The 26,679-nt window shown below is 37.3% G+C and overlaps 1 protein-coding gene and 1 pseudogene across 2 annotated transcripts; one reads left to right on the top strand and one right to left on the bottom strand.

The window, feature by feature from the left end:
* The first annotated feature begins 7,449 nt into the window (after nucleotides 1-7,449).
* Nucleotides 7,450-9,327, top strand: TKTL2 (transketolase like 2). Of its 2 annotated transcripts, XM_045798621.2 has the most exons (2): nucleotides 7,450-7,673; nucleotides 7,788-9,327. In XM_045798621.2, the coding sequence occupies exons 1-2, from the start codon at nucleotides 7,450-7,452 to the stop codon at nucleotides 9,325-9,327; spliced, it is 1,764 nt and encodes a 587-aa protein (XP_045654577.2). The 2 variants fall into 2 exon arrangements, with proteins under 2 accessions (XP_045654577.2, XP_087722483.1); XM_087866357.1 differs by having other exon boundaries at nucleotides 7,450-9,327.
* Nucleotides 9,328-17,781: 8,454 nt separating this feature from the next.
* Nucleotides 17,782-26,679, bottom strand: part of LOC123793038 (uncharacterized protein C3orf38-like) — a 74,102-nt pseudogene continuing 65,204 nt past the window's right edge.

Raw genomic sequence — 26,679 nt, 5'->3', positions numbered from 1 at the left:
TAAGCTGGTGATTGACATCACCTAGACACATAGCCCTTTCTCCAAAACCTCTCCCTAATCCCCCTCTTCCCACACTGGGTAGTGACCTTCACCATTGCCTTTAGAAGATGTCATGAGCTGAAGGACTCCCCTCCCAGTGTGAATCTGTCAAGGCTCCTGCCAGATAAAGCTCTTTGTGTGCTACTATCATCTGGTCATATCCGTGAACTTGCTACAGCAGTTAAATATGTAATAAACATTTATTGCTGCTGTTTTAAAAAATGATTTAAATCTATATGTACTTATGTGGGAAAATGTTGTGTATATTATTCATGCATAGAAAATATCTGGAAGGATACACAATAAACTGTTAGTAGTTAATGAGATTAAGATTGAGGTTCGGGTTGCTCAGAAAATTTTTACTCTATTCTACTCTGTTTGAATTTTGAAAACAGTGTATTTTATAACTTTTTTCCAATTAAAAAAAGATCGAGAAAAGCTGAATTTGATGATTAAAGTGATCAAAGATGGTAGTGTCATTAGAGATGTGTTAATGCAAATGAAATAAAAGGGCTAGTCATCAAGTTTAGGCTACAAGTATGAGAATCCTAACCCCTAGTACCTCAGAATGTGACCATATTGGGAAATAGAGCCATTGAAGATGTAATTAGGTAAGATGAGGTCACTCCTGGAGAAGGGTGGGTCCCTAATTCAATATGACTCACCCCTGACAAAAAGATTAATTTGCACATGACGTGCACACAGGGAGGATGCCATGAGACTATGGGAATTATGCTGCTCCAATGCAATATGGGCCGAATTGTGCCCCCACCAAAAGGTATGTTAGAGTGCTAACTCCTACCTCAGAGTGTGATCTTATTTGGAGATAGTCTTTCCAGAAGTAATCAAGTTAAAACAAGATCATTAAGATGGGTCCTAGTCCAATACAACAGTATCTTTATAAAAAGGAGAAATTTGGACAGACATGTATAGAAGGAAGAGGATGTGAAGAGCCATAGGAAGGAGACAGCCATCTATCTACAAGCCAAGGAGAGAAGTCTGGAGTAGATCCTTCCCTCACTGCCCTCAGGGGAATCAACCCTACTCACACATTGATTTTGGACTTCTAGCCTCCGGAACTGCAAGATAGTAAATTTTTTGTTTAAGCCGTTCTGTTACAGTAGACCCATCAAACACTCATCAAAGCAGATCCACCGGCTTTTTCCACTTCTTGTTCTCAGTCTTGTCAAATAATTTCACTTCCTTACATTAAATTTAATGTTCAGTACCATATATATATATATATATATATATATATATATATATATATATATATATATATATATATATATATATATTATGGAGCTAACAATACAAAAAACTCCCTACTTAAGCCCTTTATCAACTGACTGATGCACCATTGCGATAGCCATATGTTCCCTACATTTATTTTTTCTCCAAGTCTATCTTTCCTAACACTATCAAAGCAGTTTTCTAAAGCACTACAATGATCAAGACATTCAGATGATGAAAATCTTTCCATTGTACCAGCCTTGACCCAAAAGCAAGAAAACAAAAGAAGACTAAGAAACAATCTGCTGGCTCTGTTTCAAGGTCTTTTCAAGAGCAGGCTTCTTGCTTTCTCCCTCACTGTTTCTCAGCATGAGTCTTTTCTTCCTGTCAGATTAGAAATTCTCTTTTCTGCTTTCATAAGTTTGTTCATTTCCTCTCTTCTTTACACTAACCAAAATTCTACCCATTCTACAAAGTATAGATTGAAGATTACCTCTTCGGTGACACCTTCCCTGGTTATTAGCTGAGAGTATTCTTTTGCCCTGTTTTATACTTGTCACCCATAAGCATCTACTATAAGTATGTGTGTGCCTACCTGTCTATTAGATTTAAGTCCGGTATCTGGAGGACAAGAACCATCTTTGATTCACCTATAGAACATTATTACATAAGCTTGTTATCTATCAGGTATGCAATAAAAAATGAATACATTGTTACTATATAGTGAACAAAATCTGTTTTGGTTCTTAAGCATAAAAAATACTGCTTCGAAGATGAACTGTTTTGAACTTGAAAACACTGTAAAGAAACATTATTACAAGATTGTGTACACAGCACAGCCAAAGTTAAATATTAATACCAGGTAGACATCGTGAATTGTCTACCAGTATTGGTTCTTCCATTTGTCTTAGTATTATAACCTCCTACCCTACGTTTTGACAGAGCAATGGCTATAAAGCTACATTTCCCAATATCCCTTAAAGTTGGGTAAGGCTAGCAAGTAAGTTTGCACCAATGGAATATGAGAAGCGAAATTTTTAATTTCTGGGTCACTTCCTATAAAATAAATTGATTGCTTTTCTTCTATCTTTTGTTGTTGTTGTTGTTGTTCTTTCCTATGGGGAGAGGAAGTGGACAGGACAATTTCCATCTTCAACTTTGCAGATGAGGCAATACCTGAAAGAATGACTGGATGAGACAGAAAGAAAGAACGTGGGACTCTATAAGACCCATTGATCAGAGCTGCCTGACAAGGTTAGACCTTCCACTTTCTTCTGAGCATTTATATGGTGGAGAAATGAACTTAAATCTTGCTTGAGCTGCTTCCTTTTTTGTGCAGTTATTTTGTAACCACAGCCATATAACTTGAAAAATATACTACAGTACAGTAATAAAAATTGAACATTTATTCTAAACAAAGATACTGAAATAACCTTCCTCAGACATCATTCTCAATAGTTATTTTGATTTATTTGATTGAATTTCAATAATGTATAATAGCCAGCGTTTATAATGATGACCATTAGTCATCAAAGAAAAGGTTAATACTTCATGTACCCTTTATAAGAAGAAAGGTAGATATATTTGATGTGTTTTAGAGAGTTTAATTTAAAGCCATTCAAATGCAAACTTTTTTTGTGGGTTTAACAGAGCAGTTCTAAGTCTCTCTGGAAAATTCCACTGACTATAACAAAGGGATTTTTTTGTAATAGTTCTTAACAATGAAGATTTTATTAGACTGAGCTTTGAGGGACGTATTTTTTAAATGACACCAAAATGGTTGGCAATAATTGGTATAGATAGGAATTTCAAACTCCAAAGTCTTTGGGGTCAGAGTGGTAATGTCACTATGTGAAAGACAATAGAGAACGGTGTAGTTTGGGTTGTAGTTATCTGGAGAGTATCTGCCCCATGTAAGGTATTAACAATCAAAACACATTCAAATACCTGTCAAGGCTATGATAGAGTAACTAGAATGAGACCCTCTAGCTGTAAACAACTAGAACACTAGACAAAACATACAAGGCAAACTATACAAGTTTTCATAGATTGGAAAACAGACAGCTAATAGGCTTAGCAGAGAAGAACTTCATTTTTTCCCCAGCTTTATTGAGATATAATTGACAAATAAAATTGGGTAAGTTTAAGTTAAGTGTAAATTATACAATGTAATAATTTAATACACTGTATATAATGTGAAATTATTAGCACAGTAAGATTAGTTAACCTATCTTTCACTGCACCTATATTTTTCTGTGTGGTGAAAACTTTTAAAATCTACTCTCTTGGGACACCTGGGTGTCTCAGATCATTAAGCGTCTGCCTTTGGCTCAGGTCATGATCCCAGGGTCCTGGGATCAAGCCCCTCGTTGCTTCTCCCTCTCCCCCTCCCTCTCCCTCTCCCTCTGCTGTTCCCTCTTCTTGTGCTCTCTCGCTCTCTCTGTCAAATAAATAAATGAATAAATAAAATATTTAAATAAAAATAAATAAATAAATAAAATCTACTCTCTTAGCAAGTTTCAATATAAAATGCAGTGTTTTGTTTTTAAGATTCTATTTATTTGCCAGAAAGAGAACAAAAGTACAAGCAAGCAAGGGGAGCTGCAGGCAGAGGGAGAAGCAGTCTTCCCGCTGAGCAAGGATCCCAGTGAGGGACTCAATCCCAGGACCCTGGGATCATGACCTGAGCGGAAGGCAGTTGTTTAACCGACTGAGCCACCCAGGTGCACCAAAACACAGTGTTGTTAACTATAATCACTATGCTGTATGATAAAGTCCCAAAATTTATTCATCTAAGAAGCACTTCATATTTACTTTCCTAAATGTTACTGCCTGCCCCCCCCCATAAGAACTCTTTAAACTATGGGAAAAGTATGATAGGCAAAAATAGTATCTGTCATAATTTTCAAAGCAATAATTCAAGAAAGTAGAGCACCAAGAATCTTTCCTGCCTTAACACAAGAATCTTACTCTCACTTGCTCCAGAGCCAACCTACTACACTAACCAAATTCAAACAACGGAAGAAAAAAGATGCAGTCAGCATGTTTGTCTTTCTTTTATATAATTCCATTTTAACAAAATTCAACAGTTCTGGTAGGATATAAGTGAAACTTCAATGTTTCTAACCTCTAAATAATAACTCACTCTCATGTAGCAAAAATGTGTGTTTTCACAAATCAGTGTAGCCCTCTTAAGTGATCAGTAATCTGTATGTGTGTCTTATTTTTCTCTACTATAGTCCAGTAGAAGTTGCACCAGTTTCTGCATTTACATTTTACTTCCACGGCTATTTTTATGAGCGATCCTGCTAGGTTTTATTTTCACTGGAAGTACACACTACCACAAATACTTTTCCATGCCCTGAGAGAAAAGTTGTGGTGGAAAATTTAAACAAAGACAAAACAATACATTTAATTTATTTTTAACAGACTTTAAATCCGGGGTCAAAATCAGCAGCCTGAAGATAGGTTTTTTGGTTTCTGTGGTATTTTTGTCCAACAAAATGTTCACAATTTTTTCAATTTTCGATGTCTTCAGGTGGGCTTATATTCTCCAGTTTGTCATAAACCACTCCAGTCCTCTTATTTTACACTTGACGTTCGTGTACTATTTCTGGTACCTCCTGGCCCATTAGGCACTTGAGTTTGCCAATCCCTACTTTGTGTGAATAAGCCAAAATTAATACATAATTTCTTCCTATTTTGCAGAAAACTTCCAAAATGACCTCTAAAATGAGCGATGGAACTTTTCCAAGATGACTAAATTTTTAACACATTGGCTTAAAATTTTTTGGCAGGCCTTTTGTCAGTAAGTAATAGCCTCTTCTCACTGGAGAAAATAGAATGTGGTATCATTTCTTTGATTTATTTGACTAAATTGTGTTCACAACCACATCGGGTGATTTTGCATAATCAAATTATGTATATTTTATATTTATATGGTTATTTTCAATTGAATATTTTAGAATATATTCAAAGGATTACATGCTTAAAGAAAATACTAATGATTTATATGTAACTTTCCAGACTTCCCTTTAAAAAAAAATCTCAGAACATTTTTAAATGTTTTACAGATAAATTTATAAAATATTATTTTTTTCTACATTGTATAAAAAATCCACACAGTCTCACTGAATGACAAGGGGAAATCCACTATTTAGGGTATTAAATCTCCAAGATGACAGTCTTTTCTTAACAAAATTGACCTACACTAATAACTTTCTATTTAATACTTTGGGAAATAGTTGTGCAATACTTTAAAAGAATGGAAAAATAGGGGAACTTGAAATGTTAAGTAGTTCCTAAATCTCCCATGCTTTTTTTCATGTGAACGCTGCCCCATAGATCATTTTTATGCTATGTTGTTTACCAATTATTTGGATTTATTAGAGCTCTCCACAGCCAAAATAATGGTGAGCTACCTTTGTTTATATTAACTGCTTTTCTGTCAGCCCCTAGCAGCATGCTATCATGATGCTGTGAATACTTTTTTCTCTACTTCCCATATTTACTCTCAGTCCTAATCAAATGTTTTTATTTTCTCTTCCTTTATTTGTCTAAAAAAGATAAACAAACATTAATTTGCAAAGAGCATGGGGAGCAATGAATCCAAGATGACCCTAAGGACTTTTCCAACTCCAACATTCCTTCAGCAAATCTTAAGATCTAGTTAATGTCATACCATGATGGTTTACTCTAATATGTATCCTTAAAAATTAAAATGGTAGAATTAGTTCAAATGGCAAATAATATTTAAAATATTTTTCTGAGATGGAATGTAAGAGAATATGAAAGGTAGCAAGAGCACACTGAGTTAGTTGTGTACAGCCTGATTGAATATTGAAATGATTTAGGAAGCTTTTAAAATTGGTGATAACTCTACCCATCACCCAGAAACTCTGATTTAATTTGTTCGAAATGCAGCCTGGACATGAGATTTTTAAAAAAATCCCCAGATGATTCTAAACTACAACCAATATTAAGAACCACCAGTCTTAAGTCTATCTGCAATTTATGTGTTCTTAACTTCGACTAAATATTAGAATCAACAGGTGCATTGAAAAACATGCAGCTTCCCTGACTCTACTCCCATAATTCAAATTACTCATTTTAGGGTGGAACCCACACATTATTTTGTTATCGTTGTTGTTCCCTATGTCATGATTTTGATGACAAGTCAGTGTTTAGTACTCTTGCTTAAAAATCAAGATGCTTACCATCGCAACATGAAAAAGAATATACTGTCGATTTTTTTTCTGATGACACGCAATGACCCTTATCTTCTAGAAGAGGTCGATGTCACACATTTAGTTTTATAACCAATGTAAGTAAATTAGTTTTGTATTAAAAATTACTCATAGTAACAGTTATAGTATTTCAGGGTCTACTGGGAAAATTGCAGTACTTACTAGATACTCTACCATTGAGTGGGTTTAGGTTTGTTCTTCCTGCAAGTTTTGGTCAAGTAAGGCATTTACTTCTGTCTGTGAGCCAGAGCCAGAATTCTCAGTTGCTCTGAGAAAGTCTTTGTTGGCATAGTGGTACCATATTGGTTAGATCGAAAGCGACTTTGGGTCATTTCTATTAACATTCAGCTCTAAAGCAGGGAAGAAGTCTTGGATATATGCTGACTGCATTAAAAGAAAAGTGCAACCTCATAAATAGCTTCCTATAATACATGGAACTAAGAATGACCCCTTTGGGATTTATAACATGAGGGAAGGTGTAAAGAAATTTAATTATTTTTAATTACGTTGAACATGCAAGTGACAAAATTGATATAAAAAAATCCATTCTATTGGGTGCGGAAGGACACGGCGGTGCGCGGCAGGAGAAGAGGCGCGCGGCAGGAGAAGAGGCGCGCGGCAGGAGAAGAGGCGCGCGGCAGGAGAAGAGGCGCGCGGCAGGAGAAGAGGCGCGCGGCAGGAGAAGAGGCGCGCGGCAGGAGAAGAGGCGCGCGGCAGGAGAAGAGGCGCGCGGCAGGAGAAGAGGCGCGCTGCGACCTCCGAGTCTCGCACTGGGTCCCGAGTGCCACAACGAAGCCTCTCGAGGCGCACCGGCCGTTGGCAGCGCTCGTTTCTTGGAGGAGGCTGGACCAGGGTGTGGTGGTCACACAACGGAACCGCGAAGGGGTGCCTCGGCGGGTTCTGCTCCGAGGAAACCAGCGAGAGAGCAATCATGGCAGACGACTCCAAGCCCGACGCGAACACCGTGCAGGTGCTGCGGGACGTGGCCAACCGCCTGCGAATCCATTCCATCAGGGCCACGTGTGCATCCAGCTCCGGCCACCCCACTTCGTGCTGCAGCGCCGCTGAGATCATGTCCGTGCTCTTCTTCCACACCATGAGGTATAAACGGACGGACCCGGAACACCCCGACAATGACCGATTCATCCTCTCCAAGGGCCATGCTGCTCCAGTCCTCTATGCTGCCTGGGCAGAGGTGGGCAACATCGGCGAATCCGACTTGCTGAGCTTGAGGAAAATTCACTGTGACTTGGAGGGACATCCCACCCCAAGGCTGCCATTTGTTGACGTGGCAACAGGATCACTTGGGCAAGGATTAGGTGCCGCGTGTGGAATGGCGTACACTGGCAAGTATTTTGACAAGGCCAGCTACCGGGTGTTCTGCCTCCTGGGGGATGGCGAATCCTCAGAAGGCTCTGTTTGGGAGGCTCTGGCCTTCGCTTCTCACTACAGTTTGGACAATCTGGTGGCCGTCTTCGACGTGAACCGCTTGGGACAAAGTGGAGTCACGCCTCTTGAGCACTGCACAGACATCTATCAGAATCGCTGTGAAGCCTTTGGGTGGAATACCTACTTGGTGGATGGCCATGATGTGGAGGCATTATGCCAAGCGTTTTGGCAAGCAGCTCAAGTGAAGAACAAGCCCACTGCCATCATTGCGAAGACCTTCAAGGGTCGAGGTATTCCAAATATTGAGAATGCAGAACATTGGCATGGAAAGCCGATGCCAAAAGACAGAGTGGATGCAATCATCAAATTAATTGAGAGTCAGATACAGGGCAACAGGAATCTCACACCAAAACCTCCCATTGAAGATTCACCTCAAATCAGCATCAGGAATATGAAAATGACCTGTCTGCCTGATTATGTAGTTGGAGACAGGATAGCTACTAGGAAAGCATATGGTTTGGCTTTGGCTAAACTGGGCCACGCAAATGAAAGAGTTATTGTCTTGGCTGGTGACACAAAGAACTCCACCTTTTCTGAGATATTCAATGAAGAACACCCTGACCGTTTTATTGAGTGTTTTATTGCTGAGCAAAACATGGTGAGTGTGGCACTAGGCTGTGCCACACGTGGTCGAACCATTGCTTTTGTTAGCACCTTCGCTGCCTTTTTGACCCGAGCATTCGATCAGATACGGATGGGAGCCATATCTCAAACCAATATCAATTTTATTGGTTCCCACTGTGGGGTATCCACTGGTGAAGATGGACCCTCCCAGGTGGCCCTGGAGGACCTAGCCATGTTCCGAAGCATTCCCAATTGTACTGTTTTCTATCCAAGTGATGCTATCTCAACAGAGTATGCTGTTTATCTGGCTGCCGATACCAAAGGAATGTGTTTCATTCGGACCAGCCAACCAGAAACTGCAGTTATTTATACCCCACAAGAAAATTTTGAGATTGGACAGGCCAAGGTCATCCGCCAGAGTGTCAATGACAAAGTCACAGTTATTGGAGCTGGAGTTACACTGCATGAAGCCTTAGCAGCTGCTGACAGTCTTTCTCAACAAGGTATTTCTATCCGTGTCATTGACCCATTTACCATTAAACCCCTGGATGCTGCCAACATCATCTCCAGTGCAAAAGCTACAGGTGGCCAGGTTATCACAGTGGAGGATCACTACCGGGAAGGTGGCATTGGCGAAGCTGTATGTGCGGCCGTCTCTGGGGAGCCTGACATCATTGTTCATCAGCTAGCAGTGTCAGAAGTGCCTCTGTGTGGGAAACCTAGTGAATTGCTGGATAAATCTGGAATCAGTGCCAGACACATCATAGCAGCTGTGAAAAATACTTTAATGAGCTAAAATAGCTGATTTCTTAGAGTTAGTCTGTTGTCTGGCTTTGATCTTAAAACACTGGCATCTTTCTATTATTACATTCATGGTTGTTACTAAACCAGCATTTATATCTATAGCATAGTGCTTTTTTTTTTTAAGCAACACCTTTCTTCATTCCTAATTCAAAATTTCAAGTTGACTACCTTTCCGTTAAACTGTCACTGTATATACAGATGTCACTCCCATTGTTTATTGAAAGTAAATTATAACATTTTCAGTCACAAAATAACAAACCAAACAACCACCTAATACAAAGTTTTCTGTAAGACTACAAATAACTGGATTGGGAATCAACATAGAGATAACAGTTTCTTAAATGTGCATAATTTCCTTTTAAGTTAAAAAAACGTGAATTTAATTGTATACTTCAATAGGCCAGGTTTTGAAGCAAGTTCGAGCTTTCATGTAATGGTGTCCTACCTGCAGCTTCCTGGATAATGTTTGACTGCAATTGCCTTGAAATTTCCTCTGATGTCTGCCTCATCTCTCCTCTGCAGTTTAGAAGCTGTAACGCAGCAGTAAATGCTCTTATGATGTACTGTACTGCTTGCGATGACTGTTCCATAAAGAGATGAAAGCATAACTAGTTCTAGTCCGCATGCTACACTGTTCTGTGAGTTTTCAGAAATCTTTCATTTTCTCAGTGACCAAAACATTGCTAATCTGATTATATTCATCTAAGGATACTAACATCGATGTAATAAAACGTTTAAAAACCAGCAGCTTTATTTAGTTTGTTCCATGGATGTGTGATTTCGTTTCTCCTTGATATTCTATCTAGACCATAAGCAGAAAGAGGCATGTCCCCCAACAGAAATCCTAGAAAAAGGTCTAGGCTGGAGGTAAATTAAATAGAAAAATGTGAGGGCTGAAAAGCCATCTCTTAATCAGACTCCTTCCTTTTAGCTGTGAGAGCATAAATTATTTGGCCGGAATACAAGGAAAAAAGTAACAGGCAAATTAAAGGTAGACCTGAGGTCCAAAACTAAATTTAAAATTACTCTGGTATATTAGGGGTACCTGGGTGGCTCAGTCAGTTAAGCATCCTACTCTTGATTTTGGATCAGGTCCAGATCTCAGGGTTGTGAGATCCAGCCCGGCCTCAGGGCTCCGCACTCAGCAGGAAGTCTGCTTGAGATCCTTTCCATCTCCCTCTGCACCCCACTCCCTCACACTTTCTCTCTCTCTAAAATAAGTAAATCTTTAAAATTACTCTGGTATATCAGGTAATTAGTTCTGTATTTCTATTTTCATTAAGTATCCTCATTAAGTTCTTTGGAGGCATAACCAATTTGTCTCCGGAATTGTTCTAGAAGGTATGGTAGAGACCCAAAAAAAAAACCACTAACCTGGGAATCAGAGAAACCAGGGCCTGCTCATTCTACTAGTACCTTTGTTCTTTGAGCTGCTTCTGGTTTCTTCTTTTGAAAACTGATCATGGTAATTGCTCTGTTTATTGCATAAGATATAAAAATTATTTTGTAAAAATAAAAACAGTTGCTATAGGATCACTGTAGAAATTTAAAAACTAGAAATAAGAGAAGAATTACCTCACTTATCTCACCGAAAAAAAAAAAAATCCGTTTAATTGTACATCTAGCACACGATCTATAACTGCAGGTCTTCCATACAGTCATTCCCATCTAGTAACATCCATCAAATATCACATCTATCTATGAGCAGGGTGCTACTGAGTAATAGTCTCCATCCTTAAATTTTTCAAAGCTTAGAGTTAATACTGATTCAGACACACAGTAAAACAAATTTACTAATACAAAATTACTTGTCCTAATTTGCACATACAGGGGAAGAGCTTCAGCTTTTGTGACTTAGACGTGACTGTCGGGTGCAAAATTATCTGTTTTCAACCATACATGCATAAATACACCTTTAGTAATGACAAGAGATCTTTTTTCTTTTTATGTTTTTTTTTTTTTATAATGACTAATGGGATCTCAGAGACCACCAGAAATATTTTTTGTAGGAAGGCAGGGAAGCCTTTATGAACTTTTCCTGTAAAGGTTCTGTCCCACGAAGCATCAATCAGTGGCTATCAGCTCTAGAGAGAAGATACAGGAGATGAAACTCCTTATCTCATGTCTACAGCTTTTCAGATAAGATGGAATCAAATCCAGTTTTGTTATTGAATGTTTTCTAGCTTTGGATTTGTCCAGAGATCTTTTAAATCTCCGTGGAAATCTTAGTAGACAATCATCCTAAATGATGCTCACCTTACTGACAAAGCTTGTGAAGATGGCAGTGTTGATTTGGACAAACACCATGATCATTGCTTTAACTCTGGTCTTCTACCCCTTGATTTGCCTCGAAAAAGGTCTTTTAGATTATCAAGAGAGCCCAATAACGCTCCAGGGACAGTTGGGACTGCCAGCAGCTGTGTTGTTTATGGGTGTGCCAGCAAACCTGGCCGGCAGCTATCCGAGAGTGACACTGTTCATTCAGATGGCTTTCAGGTCGTTCTCTGACCTCTATGACTCTTACAGATAGTAAAAGAAGAAATCGGGAGGTTAAATTTTTATTTTATTTTATTTAAATATATCAATGGCTCTTAAGCACCTGGGAGTTCAATTGAGGGTACTGTTTGGGGGAAAAAAATATTTTTTAAAGAAAAAGTGAAAGACTTAATGTTTCTGATTTTTAAGGTGTAATACGATAATATGAGAGGTACTGACTGATATTTAGTTATCCCCAAGTTTACTGATCTGTACCAGAATTACTACATTCTCCAGGGCCCAATCAGAGATGGTCCGGTTTGGGGGGCTGAGAAATATTGGTGGCCATTACTACCACGATATATAAAGGAGGTCCTGGAACATTATCATGATAGGAGGGAAGCTGTTTTAACAGTTGAAAATGAAGGACACCTGGGTGGCTCAGTCGGTTAAGCGTCTGACTCTTGGTTTTGGCTGAGGTCATGATCTCGGGGGTCATGAGATGGAGTTCCACATTGGGCACTCAGTGGGGAGTCTGCTTCTCCTCTCTCTCTTCCTCTACCCCTCCCCCCATTTGTGCACTCTCTCTCTCGAATAAATTTTTAAAAATAACTGAAAATGACTGAAAGTGTTATGAAATTAGTTAGAGACAACATTAAAGTTGCTTATATATAGTGGAAAGAGATAAAGGGAGTTTCAAAAGAATACAGATGATAGTTAATGAAAAAATAAAACCATTTTATGATTATATACACGAGTCAAGTCACCTCAATCAAACCAGTTATGAGAAGAAGAAACATAATTCTTAATATTTTTATATAAATTTAATATAATATCGAAATATTTTTGTATCAAACACATTAAATAAAAAGGATTTATAAGGAAATTAAAACAAAATTTTATTTTTGTTTTCCTCTATCCCTTTAAAAAATATTGAGTGCAGGTAAATTTACTGTCTCTCTGAGTGGAAAGTTGGGCAGATCCCATGACATCCCGGTTCACACTTAAGTAATAATCCTATAATTATTTTCTTTTCTTTTTAAAATTTAAATTCAATTTAATTAGCACATAGTATATTATTAGTTTCAAGAGTAGAATTTAGTGAGTCATCAGTTGCATGCAATACCCAGTACTCATTACATCACATGCCCTCCTTAATGCCCGTCACCCAATTACCCCATCCCCTCACCCATCTCCCCTCCAGCAACCCTCAGTTTGTCTCCTACAGTTAAGAGTCTCTTATGGTTTGTGTCCCTCTCTGTTTTCATCTGATTTTATTTTTTCTTACCTTACTATAGTTATTTTCAATCATAAAAATCCAATCCGGATTTAATGGATTAAAATATATTCATCTTAATTCAGTTTTTTTTTTTTTTTTTGCTTCACTTCACCCAAGGCTGTAGTTAGCAGATGCCCACCTTCAGGGAAGGGTGTGTTGTCTTTGGTTGGTTTCCTATACACTTTCCTCTCTCCCCACCTCTTCAACTTGCTAGCTAGAGTTTTAGTCCAGAAAAGAGGTGAGAGGAGATGTGGCTCTTACTTGGCTAGAAGGCTGTGTTTCCAGAGTTTGGAAAGTGGTTAAAGCTGATGCAGTTTTGTACATGTATCTTTATTTCACATGCGCAAGTATTCTGAAATTTAGACAACCTTATCACTATGTCATAAATTGAGATAAATGCAAGCTGTTAAGCCAAAATCTAACAAATACACATTTATTTGTAAGAAGGCAAAAAAGCGGTCATGCAATGTGTTATTATAAGTTTAATGAAGTCTCCCTCTTTATTGTTAAGCAGTTTTACAAGCCCTGTGGATAAATGTTTGCTCCAAGCTGGGCATGGGTAAGAGTGAAGTTCTAAATATTTAACAGCCAGCATGGCCTGGGCGCCTGCTGCTAAGAATGAATGCTGATCTAATCAGAAGATATCCTGCCAGGAGGACTATACTGAAAGTATACTGATTATCAGCTCTAGAACCGATTATACTCCAAAGGGAGAAATAGCCAGTCATTTACTTGGGTCAGAAGTACTCTGTGGAGTTGAAGACACAGGACCACATAGAGCTCTAGACCTGGAGTCTTATTCCTCCAAAAGATAGACTGCTAAGTTTTCCAGATTCTCATATCTCGCACCTTCAAAGGGAGAGCAATATGCATAAATTATCTAGTCAAACCCATTGTCATAAATATGATGTATTTCAGCAGTGAAAAATTATGTTTACAACCACATGTTATTAACAAACTCATTGTGGCATAGGTTACGGATTAGTGTGCCTCAAAAGCAAACTAAGCATCCCATGCATGCAGGTGAAAATAAATGGACACACATATGTGCAGACATATACATTCACATGTGTGTACAGCATACTATTGATACTAATACGTTTAAAAGAAAATTACTACATGAATGATAAACATTACTATATTCTTATTTCATGGATGAGAAAGCTAAAGAGCAGAGAGATTATGGGTCCATAACCTGCCCAAGGTCACATAGCTAGTATGTCACGGAGTCTGACTTTAAAGTTATGTATTTCATATAATTCTCACGATAATCTTGAAATATGTATTTTATTATTATCCCCATTCTCTCAGATGAGGAAACTTACTCTCCAGAAAGAGAATGTCACTGGTTTTGTTTCTAAAACTCGTTTCTAAACCTGATTATACCTCTTTATCTCATTTATGTTTGATTTTCCTCTCTGAATTATGTTTCTGATTTAAGTAGATATTTTATTCAATATAAATACTAATTTTATAAAAAATAAAATATAACAAATAGCAACTGTGTGATCGCATCTTTACCAGTGTGACCCATTTCTGGGGAGATATGAAAGAGATGGAAGGAAGCACAAATTTATTCTGCCAGCAAGGCCCGGGTCAAGCCAATACATGTATACCAGAGCTTTCCCATCGGTTCAGGAGACTGGATCATCTGTACATCTAAGAAACACTAACGTAAACTTCCCTTGGTACCTAGATGTTGCTAAGCTGATGTCTTTTTGTCTCTTGGCCTTATGGATATCTGACTCTTCAGAACTGGGGCTGCTGCTCTATTCTTATGGCATCACTGAAGTGTTAAAGCTCCATTTCTTTTTTAATTTTTTTAAATTCATATTTATTTTTTTATTATGTTCAGTTAGCCAGCATATAGTACATCATTAGTTTTTGATGCAGTGTTCAATGATTCGTTAGTTGTGTATAACACCTGTGCTCATCACAACACGTGCCCTCCTTAATACTCATCACCCAGTTACCCCATCCCCCCACCCCCCTCCCTTGTGCAACCCTCAATTTGTTTCCTGGAGTCCAGAGTCTCAAATGGTTTGTCTCCCTCTCTGATTTCTTCCCATTCAGTTTTCTCTCCCTTCCCCTGCGGTCCTCTGCGCTATTCCTTATGTTCCACATATGAGAGAAACGGTATGATAATTGTCTTTCTCGGCTTGATTATTTACTTAAAAGCTCCATTTCTGTACAAAGGTCTGACAGCAGAATAGAAAAATTCCCCTTGGCCCAAGTTAGGTATCCTTTGGAAATTACTGAGATATATAGTAATCTACTCCTAAAACTCTAAAAAGTATACTTTTATGTCAAATTTTCACCTGGGCTAAATACAACTCCCTGAACTATTCTGATAGCCTCTACTCTTTAGGTAAGAGATGGAAGCCAAATATGTAATAGAGATGAATTACATTACCTCAACCAGCTATACAAGTCAATTGGAAATACAGGGGTTTGGTTAATTGGTAGTTTTCCTTTCTGGACAATGCAAGGATGTTAGAATATTTCAACCCAGTCTCACATAAATGGTATTATTTTCATGTACTTTAAATCCTTTCATATGCGCTTTTATTTTAAAAACTAACAAACTGTTTTGATGTATATTAGCCAATCACAAAAGTGCACAATTCCTAGGCACACAGCTCAGTGAATTTCTACAAAGTGAAAACACTCGTCTAACTCATTCTTGCGTGAAGAATTATAGCAGAGCACTACCAAAGCCGCTTTCTTGCCCCCTCCCATGCATGGTTTCCTCCTTCCTCCTCCAAGTAACCACTATTTTAACTCCTAACTCCATAGATTACCTCCAGCTGTTGTTGCACTTTACATAAATGGAATATTACTGTGTGCACTATTTTGTATCTGCTTTCATTTACTGAACATTGTGCTTATGGAACTTTCCATGTTGTTACCTGTACTTGGCATTCATTAAATTTCTCTGCTGGATAGCATTCCAAATCATGACTATGACACGGTATATTTATCTATTTAAATTATTGATGAACACTGGGTTCGTTTTTAGTTTGGGGCTATTACAAATAGTGCCCCATGAACATTATTATACAGTATTTTGGTAAACACATGAATTTAATTTAGTTTTTAATTTCTTAGGACATTTATCAATTGCATGTTATAATGGCATCTCATACTTAAAGAAATAAAAGATAACTGGGCTTTAAACAATACACTATTTTTTTATAGCAGACAAAAGGAGTGTCCCTCCTTATTAAACTCCTATTTTAGGGCATATCAATTTGTACTCCTCACAAGAGGCATGCCATTAAAAAAACAAAAAAGATGAGTTTTTTTCCTTTTGCTTCCAAATTCTTATTCCTACATGATCACAGGCAAAGGTAAAGGTAAAAAATTAACATGTACAACACATCAGCACAACATACAGTTGAATTTTTTCCAAATGGCAAATTAAAATTACTGCCAGATGATGAGGAATTTAAAATTTAAACAACAATATATTTAATCTGGGAACTTTACTTTGTAACTCAAACCTAGTAAAATAGCTTTGAGGTGAAAAATCCTAATAATTTAAATTTATGATGTGATGTGGGAGTGTATACATATGCCCACACTATAAATTTGTGGGGTTTTTTCTCCTTCTCCTCTTCCAAGATCAATCACAAGAAAAACAGTAATTCATTTAAAAATTAGGAAATGAGCTAAGCTTTTTAGAAATTTTGACAGTATGTTTCCTTCATATGGTATTATAATAAATGCTCTATAAAACTATTAACTTAGGTAAGAATAAGTCTGTTTTGAGAACAGCATTTATCATTGCCCAAAATGGTTCAGAAAATGTTGTAGATAATAGGATATTTAGTTTGGACTATAGTGGATAATTTTGAAATATGTCCCCCTAATTTTATTTTATTTTTTTTTAAAGATTTTATTTATTTATTTGACAGAGATAGAGATAGCCAGCGAGAGAGGGAACACAAGCAGGGGGAGTGGGAGAGGAAGAAGCAGGCTCATAGCAGAGGAGCCTGACGTGGGGCTCGATCCCACAACGTGGGGATCACGCCCTGAGCCGAAGGCAGACGCTCAACCGCTGTGCCACCCAGGTGCCCCTGTTCCTAATTTTAAAAAGGCAAAGTAAAGGTTTCTCAACTTACTAAATTATTGGACTTTTTGCATAAGAATGTTATTCAAGTTTTCTACAGTGAGAACTTTGGGTTTACATTAAACATCTTTAAAGTACGTATTTTTTTTTTAACAGTACTGTCATGAGATGCATTTGTGAAATTATCCAGATTTAGAATAAACGAGAAACTTGAAAAGGTCTTGAACATTATTAATCCTTTCCCACATGAAAAGTACAGATATAAGCAGAATATTTACTAAGTAAAATGAAAATATTACCTGGTTTCCAAGGCGCACCATTAGTTATATCATCCCAAGTGGGATTTATTTGATGAATATCATTCAGCTCTCAGAACATTAGCTGTAACTCAGATAGAAAGAGGCAAATATTCACATAAGATGTTAGCCTGTGGTCAAGAAAGATATTTCAACTGAAATATGCCAGTCCTTGCATTTGAAATCACATAGACATCGCTCATGTGATATTTGGAAGATTTCTGTGTAGGTTTTTTAGACTGACACACAGTGCTTAATCCTTTAGAGGGTTAGGTAAACTCAGTTCTCTTTGGTTCAACAATGCTTCCTTTACACTGCATAAGCTTAATCTCCAGTTTCACTACCCAATGCCTGTCTTCCATTAAGACTTACTTTGTTGGTACCACATAAAGTAATTGTTATAAAAGGCCTCTAGATCACTAGGTTCAAATGTAATAGCTGCTTTCATTAATGTTCCAGGAGCAGGGGAATCCTCTCCAATAATTCTCAGGTTGATAAATTTAATTTTCTATCTATTCTCCACAAAAGGGCAGAAGATGAGTCCGAACGTTTGTTCAAAAATGCCCAAACATGTGTTCCACCAATGGGCAATTCTAGCAACTCCAACCATAAGTAGACCATGGGGAGAAGCAGCACATTGCAGTCCACAGGAATCTAGACGGGGACTGAGAAAAAAATATTCTTTCACTAGCAACAGGAGGCAAAGGCTCACAATTTCTGCTCCATGATGGTCTCACATTTTGTTCAGATGTGTTGTAATAAAACCTAAGCTTGACATCATGTCAGAAGTTCTGTGGCTCCATTCATCTCGAGAGGGTCCTAGAAAAAAAGGATTCACATTAATTTATTTTTATTGATTATATAAATCAGGGGTAACTGTTTTGTCATCTGGCTGTATATATATGTTCACCTTTATCACATACTGCCAAATATTTTTCCATAAACACTATTCTGTTTTTTTGTTTGCTAAATCTTGCAACCCTCTCCACAGTGATTATACTAATTTATACTCTCACATCAGAATATGAAAGTTCAGGTTACTTCCTGTTGTCTTCAACATTTGGTTTTGTTTATATTCTTTATTTTAGTCCTCTGGGAGTTTGTTGTTTAAGTGGTATTACATGATGGTTTTAATTTGCATCTCCTGAATGATGAATGAAGTTGACCGTCTTCATATGTTTATTGGTCCTGTGAAAGTACTTGTTCAAGATCTTTGCCTTTAGGTTGTTTGCGTTTAGCTTGTTGACTTTTATGCGTACTTTGTGTATTTTGTATACACACATTTATTGGTTATATGTATTTCATATATCTTCTCTCACTTTTTGGACTGCGATTTCACTCTATCAAGAGTTTCTTTGAATGAACAGAAGTGTTCATTTTAATGTAGTCCTATTTATCATTGTTTTCCCTCTCTAGTTAGTACTTTCTGTGTTATGTTTTAAAAATCTTTGCCTTCCCCAAGGTTATTGAAGATATTCTCTGTGTTTTCTTTTGCAAACTTTATATTTTTATCTTCCACATACAGATCCACAATTCATCTAGAAATGATTATTGTGTGTGTGAGGTTGGGGTCAAGATACAAGTTTTGACACGATTGTACAGCACTGTGAAAAAAAAAAAAGCCCTAAAATATCCTCCCCTCACTGCACTAGAGTGTTACCTTTCTCATATATCAGGTGACTATACACGCACAGGTTTGTTTCTGTTCCATTGGTCTGTTTATTCTTGTGCCCATGCTACATTGTCTTAATTATCATTGCTTTTTCATAAGTCCTAATATTTAGTAGTTAAATCCTTCATTTCCTTCGCTTTTTATTTTCAAGATCGCCTTGACTATTGTTGATCCTTTGGATTTCCATATACATTTTAGAAATAGATGGTCAATTTCCCAAAAATTCCATTGCATGTTGATGCACTTACATCCGGATTACATTTGCTTTTAATATTTCATTTAAAAATATGACATTATTAAAAGTCTTTTAGGAAGTTAAAAAAGATCTCAGTAATTTTAGCAATTTAGGTTCATAGGCTTCAAACTGAGGTAGATGGACCTTGCAGGGGTGGGTCTTGAAGACTTTGCAAGTGACAGGTAAGCCTGGGAAGATTTTAAGTGAATCTATTTCCAAATCCTAAAATCCATGTTTTTGTTCCTAACATTGATCTGCCTGAGAATACCTGTGTGATTTTTTTTCTAGTATCTTCTTTCATAATTGCCCCTCTTACCGTTTTTCAAAAGAAAGCCATACTTTCACCTAACATACTGTTGGATGTTAATGGGTGATAATCCATTGCCAGTTGTGAAATCTTCAGAATGCCAATATTTTGAACACTTCAAAATATTGGTTCTGGTAAAGTCTTCTTTAATGCAGTCATCATGAACCAGCAGTAGATCATTACGTGTTTCTTTGCCTTCCTGCTAGTTTTGGTAAGGGTAAAGCCTGGAATTAGAAAGTATGTTCTAATGTGTGTTTGTCTATGTTTAACCCATATGAGTATGTTCTGAATTCAAAATATAATTTGGATAGGAGTGGTGGTGATGATGACATTTTTGTTTAGCAAGTTCTTTCCTCCTGTCCCTCACCTATTGTAAAAGCATTGTTGCTTAGAGTTTCAGGAGAATAAAGCAAAGAACAACAGTAAGAAATACTGAAGACGGTAGCACTTTATTTCATTCAGTTCACCAGTCCTCATAAATCTCTATGCCTTATCCATCTATGAATTTTAGAAATGGAATATTTAAGATTTATGAAAAGCATTTGCAGTACCCTCACTAAAAAGAAAGACTCTCATTCATTTGTTTCTATAGCATGAAATTATACTTTGCATGATTTCAAGGCAAAGGAAGCTAAAGTTCCATGTTTGTTTCTGATAGACCAATAGATTATTTAATTTTTGTGCTATTTGTTTAGATTCATAAGAAACATGTTTTCCTTTACATGTAACCAGATTCCTGGGTAATGCACAACCATACATCACCACACATACATGATTTCATTTGGGTGGAAGACTTCTGCTTGTTGTCACTGATAGACTGTTTCTCTGCTTTTTTATCTTTGATGTTCCTGGTTATCTCTGATGGTGTATATTGCTACCTTAAACTTACTAGATTTAGATTAACCTAACTTTAGTATATTGTGCAGTTAACTGCATAAATGGTAAATTTAAAGACAATCATTAATATACCTGTTGTACCTTCCATTTACTTTTGGTCCAATACCTTCTCTTATTTTTGATGGTGATTTCCACAAATTACATACAAACCACTCTCTTAATGGCAGAACGTAGAAACGCAGGTCCAGGGCAAAATATTCCCCCTACTGCAATCTAGGACAATCTGGGGCATGGTGCCCTGAACTTCAGAGAACTCGCTTCATTAGTTAGAATTCATTTATTCCTTTCAGATTTGATATATCATTTCTAATTCCACTGGATATACTAACAATGTGATAGCAATTTTATTTTAAAAGGCAATATTAGTAATATGACACATTACATCTTTAAAATAATAAGAAAAAATTTTGATGTAACCTTAGATTTTCTGGGAGTATGTAAGGAAAAAATTTCAAGACTGCTGGTTTGGTTAATGGGGGCCCATTTGTGCCAGGAAGACATAACAAACTGCTTGCCTGAGGGATAAATGCAGTCCACAAAGATCATTTTTTTCCAGCTCCAGGTTGGAATAAATCTAAAATTTATTTTCTTAAAAATACTAACTCAGAAATGCTTTAAAATTCCAGGTTAACATACTTAAGATAACTCTATTGCAAAGAGGACCGGTTTAATAATTTTAGTTTAGTAATGAAAAAGACCCCTGTATCTTCTGATTCATCAATGTTAAATATTTAAAAAGCTTATATTTTGTTCTATTTGAGTTTGTTTTTTCTAAACTTAAATAAGTTTACTGAACAAAGAGGCTAACTTTACTCTTATGTAATGTTAACCATATCCAAAAACTAAATTTTATTCATCTTAATTGAATCATTATTGTGATAAGCTTTGTTTCAAGACTAATCATGTTTTGAGGTATGTCAGCTTGAAGATAATTTCCAAGATCTTTAGGAAACTTAAAACTTTGGACGAATATTGACAATCAGAGAGTAGACTCTGTGGACAGGCTTCTGAGCAGACATCATTTAGACAACATTCAGACTGTATCAGTGGACTGCATCAGGATATCTAGAAGTCAATTTTAGTTGAGAAGGATCCAGCAGGAAATAGTTAATGACCAAATGAACTGATGAAGGAAAAGTTATTGTGGTTACCTGTTTGGAATATTTTTTATTTTGTTTTTACATTCTATTTTTCTGGATATATAGGGAAGTGGTCCCTTAAGCTATCTAAACAATTTTATATATTCTACTTTCATAAATGAAAGTGAAACATTTAAAAAGAATATCTGATTCTTGTGGTCCCTTTTCTCCCAGAATTGAACAACTTTTACTAAATCTCTGTATTTTTCATGGTAAGTCATTTTGTGGTAATTATTTCATTAAGGAAACTGTCTTCCTTCTTACCAAGTTATAATTGGTTATATTGTGCAGCCAAAGCTCTGCCCTGAGGTGTCTTATTGGAGAATGGTAGCCATCAAATCAGTTGTGACAAGCCATTTCAAGAAGCAAATATTGAGGCACTTGTGGGGTTCATGCCTACAAAGTCCTCCCAGGAAAACTGGCCTGGTGTAGGTGGTAAGGAAGTTAAGGAAACTTAATAAACTCAGAGTCCTTGAGAAAAGGAGAATTCATCCCAGTTTCTAGATACCATGGTGAAAACTAGCAAAGAGTGTTTTTTAGACTTGGATTCCCGGCCCCAGGAAAACAAATATTAGAGGTCTCTTAAACACGTGGAACCTTCAGACTGTTGTCTCTCATCCAGTTTGCATGTAGCTCTTATCCTGATCTCTTTTCTACTTTCCTCTGCACATGCCACTACCCAAATACCTGAAATTATACAGTAAAGGCATGGTCTCTATAGTATGCATACTTTATTATGCAGGCATCACACTTTTAATTCCTGTGATAATGACTTCTCTTTGTTGACCACGAAAGTAGTTCACGGGTTTCCAGTCAAGACTGACTCTACAGGTTTTCTTTTGCTGGGTCTCACAAAGATCAGACCTTTCTACAGCACTGTTTCCCAATACAGTGTCATTACAGATTGACTAGCAGTACTCTTTTTTTTAAAAAAGATGTTATTTATTTATTTATTTATTTATTTATTTATTTGACAGAGAGAGAGAGAGACAGGCAGCGAGAGAGGGAACACAAGCAGGGGGGAGTGGGAGAGGAAGAAGCAGGCTCCCAGTGGAGCACGGAGCCCGATGTGGGGCTCAGTCCCAGGACCCTGGGATCACGCCCTGAGCCGAAGGAAGACGCTTAACGACTGAGCCACCCAGGTGCCCCTGACTGGCAGTGCTCTTGACCAAGCCTTTCTCTCCATTCTGCTTTCCAGGCATTTTCCCATAATTTTGACATTGTTTCCCCTTGTCAAGACTTTCTTGTAACCTTGTTTCTTTGCTTCCATCACTTCTCAAGATCTCTGGGACTCTCCTCCATTAACTATCCTTTCTTTTTCCTGAAATTTAAGAGAGCTGATGCACTGAGTAATGAGAGGAAGGTGGAGGCCAAATTATAGTAGGTAAGGAAGGAATTAATGGTGAGAAATTTAAGCCAGTGATATAAGACTTTTGAGAATTTTTACCACTAATATTACAGTGCTTTAAAAGATAACAGGTTTATGGGGTGCCTGGATGGTGCAGTCGGTGAAGCATCCAACTCTTGATCTCAGCTCAGGTCTTGATCTCAGGGTGGTAAGTCCAAACCCCATGTTGGGTTCCACGCTTGGTATGAAACTTACTTAAAACAAACAAGCAAATAAATAAATATATAAATAAATAAATAAACCAGATTTATGAGGTTTTTTTTTAAAGATTTTTTTTGTTTGAGAAAGAGAGAGAGAGAGAGAGAATGGGCGGGGGTAGGGGGCAGTTGCACAGAGGTAAAAGCAGACTCCCTGCACGGAGCTCAACTAGGGTCTCCATCCCAGGACCCAGAGATCATGACCTGAGCCAAAGGCAGACATTCAACTGACTGGCCCACCCAGGCACCCCCAGGTTTATGAGTTTTTAAGATAAGTGGAAACAGAAGTATAGGTCAGGCTTAGAAATCAATGGAAAAGGAACGCTATGAATTTTTAAGGATGAAGGCAGAAATATAGTAAGCCCAGATCACTGAGGGAAAGAGTGGCTTTGAATTAAGAGGAAAGAAAGGATGAAATTCATAGAAGATTTGAGGTAGTGAGGAGAGAAGTGATAATGACATTTGAATTTAAAGAAGAAAGCATAAGAGGGTAGGAGGTGGTATTCATCTCAGGTATTTAAGAGGCCAGGTTATTCACTCAAAGTCTGTGATATACTATATAGATTTGTTCATGAACTATAGAATTTACAAATCATAATTCTAAGAACTAAAAATGTCACCTATTCCCATAATATCAGTCATCTTCATTCAAGCCCTTTCTAGATTTACCCCTATTAGTATACCTTGAAATTCATTTCTTTCTTCATAAAACAAATGGATTATAGTTGTTGGTGCTGGCTTGCATTTACATTTCTCTTTAAAACTTCTATTTAGTTTATCCACATCCAATATTTGTAAAGGCTATTTTGTTACCATCCATGTATTCTGTGGAAGGGGGGACACTGCTCTAAGTACTGTCTTCATCCTGAAAACCTTCCACTGAAAGCTTTCCTTTCACTATCATCTTTTTGATCTTAAGTGCACTTTCCAAGCATTCATAAGACTGACTCACGTCATTTTCCATTTTTAAAAGAATTACTTGAATTAGATTTTATAATATATTTCCCAATCATTTAGAATTTCTGCTTCTTCTAGATCTGTGTCCTTCAACCTGGCTATATATTGTGGAATTGAAATATGAAATACATCAATTAATCAATAGACTTAGAAGTGTCTTTAACCCTGAGAGTACAATAGAAAGAGGCATTTTATGAACAGTGTTGATGCCTATTCTTAAGAATTTGGCTAAATGATACACTGATTTTTGTGCCCTCAATTCTCATGCTCTTCAGAGACTTTTGCTTTCCATTACTCTATATCCCTACTTAAGAATTTTTCTTTATCTTCATTTATGTCTGCATTCTGTAATCATTTAATGAATGTAGACTATGCAGAAGATACTCTGATAGGCTTTGGAGAAACAAATTTTTAAAAAGGGTTGGGACAATGATGGAGATTCCTCTTTTGTGGGAAAGATCGATCTATAAGTAATATTCACAAACACGGGCACATTTTACATTGAAACATATGAAATTGCCACTTTTGTGTGTCAAAATTATTCAAATATTAGCAGTTTCATGTCATTTAATCTAATACTATAACATGTTCTTACAACATGGCCGTAAGTATTGTGAAAAATGGCAGATGTTGGGTGTTAGGTTGTGAAGAGACTGGAAAAGGAAATACTAATACTGGATGAGGAGAAAAGAATATTCCATACAAAGGGAAAACCTTTTAGACTTGAAAGGTATCAAGTAACATGACATATTCTAGGAAGTTTAAGAAACCTGTTGTTGAGAGATCTTAAGTAGCCAGACTACCTGGGTTCAAATTCCACTCCATCACTGACTTGCTGTGAGCCCATAGACTATTAACTCCTCTGTGTCTCGGTTATTTCACCTGGACCAACTTCCTCTGCTTGTTGAAGAATTAAATGAGTTGAATGGATAAGGCTCTCAGAACAGTGTCCATCAAAAGGTAAACATTATGTCAGTGCCAGCTCTTATTGCTGAAGGATAAAGATTGAAGAGTCCTGAATTTTTTTAAAAAAATATTTTATTTATGTATTTGACAGAGAGAAAGCTCAAGCAGGGGGAACAGCAGAGGGAGAAGCAAGCCCCCTCACCTGAGCAGGGAGCCTGATGTGGGGGCTTGATCCCAACACCCTGGAATCATGACCTGAGCAGACATTTAACCGACTGAACCACCCAGGTGCCCCTGAAAGAGTCCTGAACTCCTAGACTTGCGTTTCTGAATAAGATGTGTCCCTCCCCTTTCTAGACCGTCCTCTCAGGAAGGGTCTAATGGCATCATCTCCTGACTCAACCTGCCGCAACTTTGCTCCATTGATTTTCTCTCTTTCCAGTGCCTTCAGTTCCTCCCTAAGTGTATCAAAACTCTCTTCTTCATGGAGGAGACCTCATACTGAATTCAGCCGGAGGTGAGCCAACACAATGTTCCACAATTTTCAAATCTCAGTGCTTTGCAGTGGCCACAGGCCCACCCACAGTGCAGAATTGCAAGCCCCCTGGAGCCATGTGTGTGACTCACTCTGTAGCCACAACATTTTACTCACCACACTGGCTTCAGATCATGTTGGGAATTTTTCAACATTGAAATTGGCCTTACATCATCATACAGCTTCAGTTTTTTAAAGTCTTTCTATTTTAGATTTTAAAATTACAAAAGATCACGCAAACTTATTTTAATGAGAAAAATGACATAGAGCTTTATCAGTAAAAAATTAATGATCTCTTACTTTCCAACCCATCTCCTATCTTATCCCCTGTATTAATGAAGGTTAACAGTTCCATCTGTGTATGTATATGTATATCCTACTATTCCTTTCAGCCTCTTCTCTTGGCCCAGACAAATGGCCTTTCCAGGATATTCCTTTTTTTGAAAGACAGGGCTCGATCTCACAACCCTGAGGTCATGACCTGGGCCAAAATCAAAGTCTGATGCTGAACTGACTGAGCCACCCAGGTCCTCCCCCACCCCCAAATATTCTTATTTGGGTATATAGCACATATAAATTTTTAAATTTTGTTTTGTTTAAAATGGAACCATTTTTTACCTACCTATTACACTCAAAAAAAAATTTTTTTCACTTACAGCATACTTTAAAATCTCTTCAGGTCAATGGATACAGACGTATTTTTTACATCTTCAAGGCATGGGTATAACATAAATTATTCAGTATTTCCCAGTCGGTAGACAGTCTGGTGCTACTATGCTATAAAAAGCAACAACAACACAGCTTTGTATATATACTTTTTTATGTAAGGATATTGTTTTATTTATTTCTGGAGATGAGATTAAAAAAAACCAATGGGGCTTTTGAGTCAAAGGTTGTATGTTTTTGTATAGCAATAGTTATTGACAGATTACTTTCCAAAACAATTTTAGCAAATTACCCTCTTGTTTT

The sequence above is a fragment of the Ursus americanus genome, chromosome 13 (assembly GCF_024610735.1).
Source record: "Ursus americanus isolate L20-20 chromosome 13, mUrsAme1.1.p, whole genome shotgun sequence".
NCBI lineage: Eukaryota > Metazoa > Chordata > Mammalia > Carnivora > Ursidae > Ursus > Ursus americanus.
The sequence above is the reverse complement of the archived record's forward strand: the minus strand, read 5'-3'. Positions and strand labels throughout refer to the sequence as shown.

Coding starts and splice junctions, on each gene's coding strand:
- TKTL2 (XM_087866357.1), top strand. CDS start 7,450: ATGGCAGACGACTCCAAGCCCGACGCGAACACCGTGCAGGTGCTGCGG.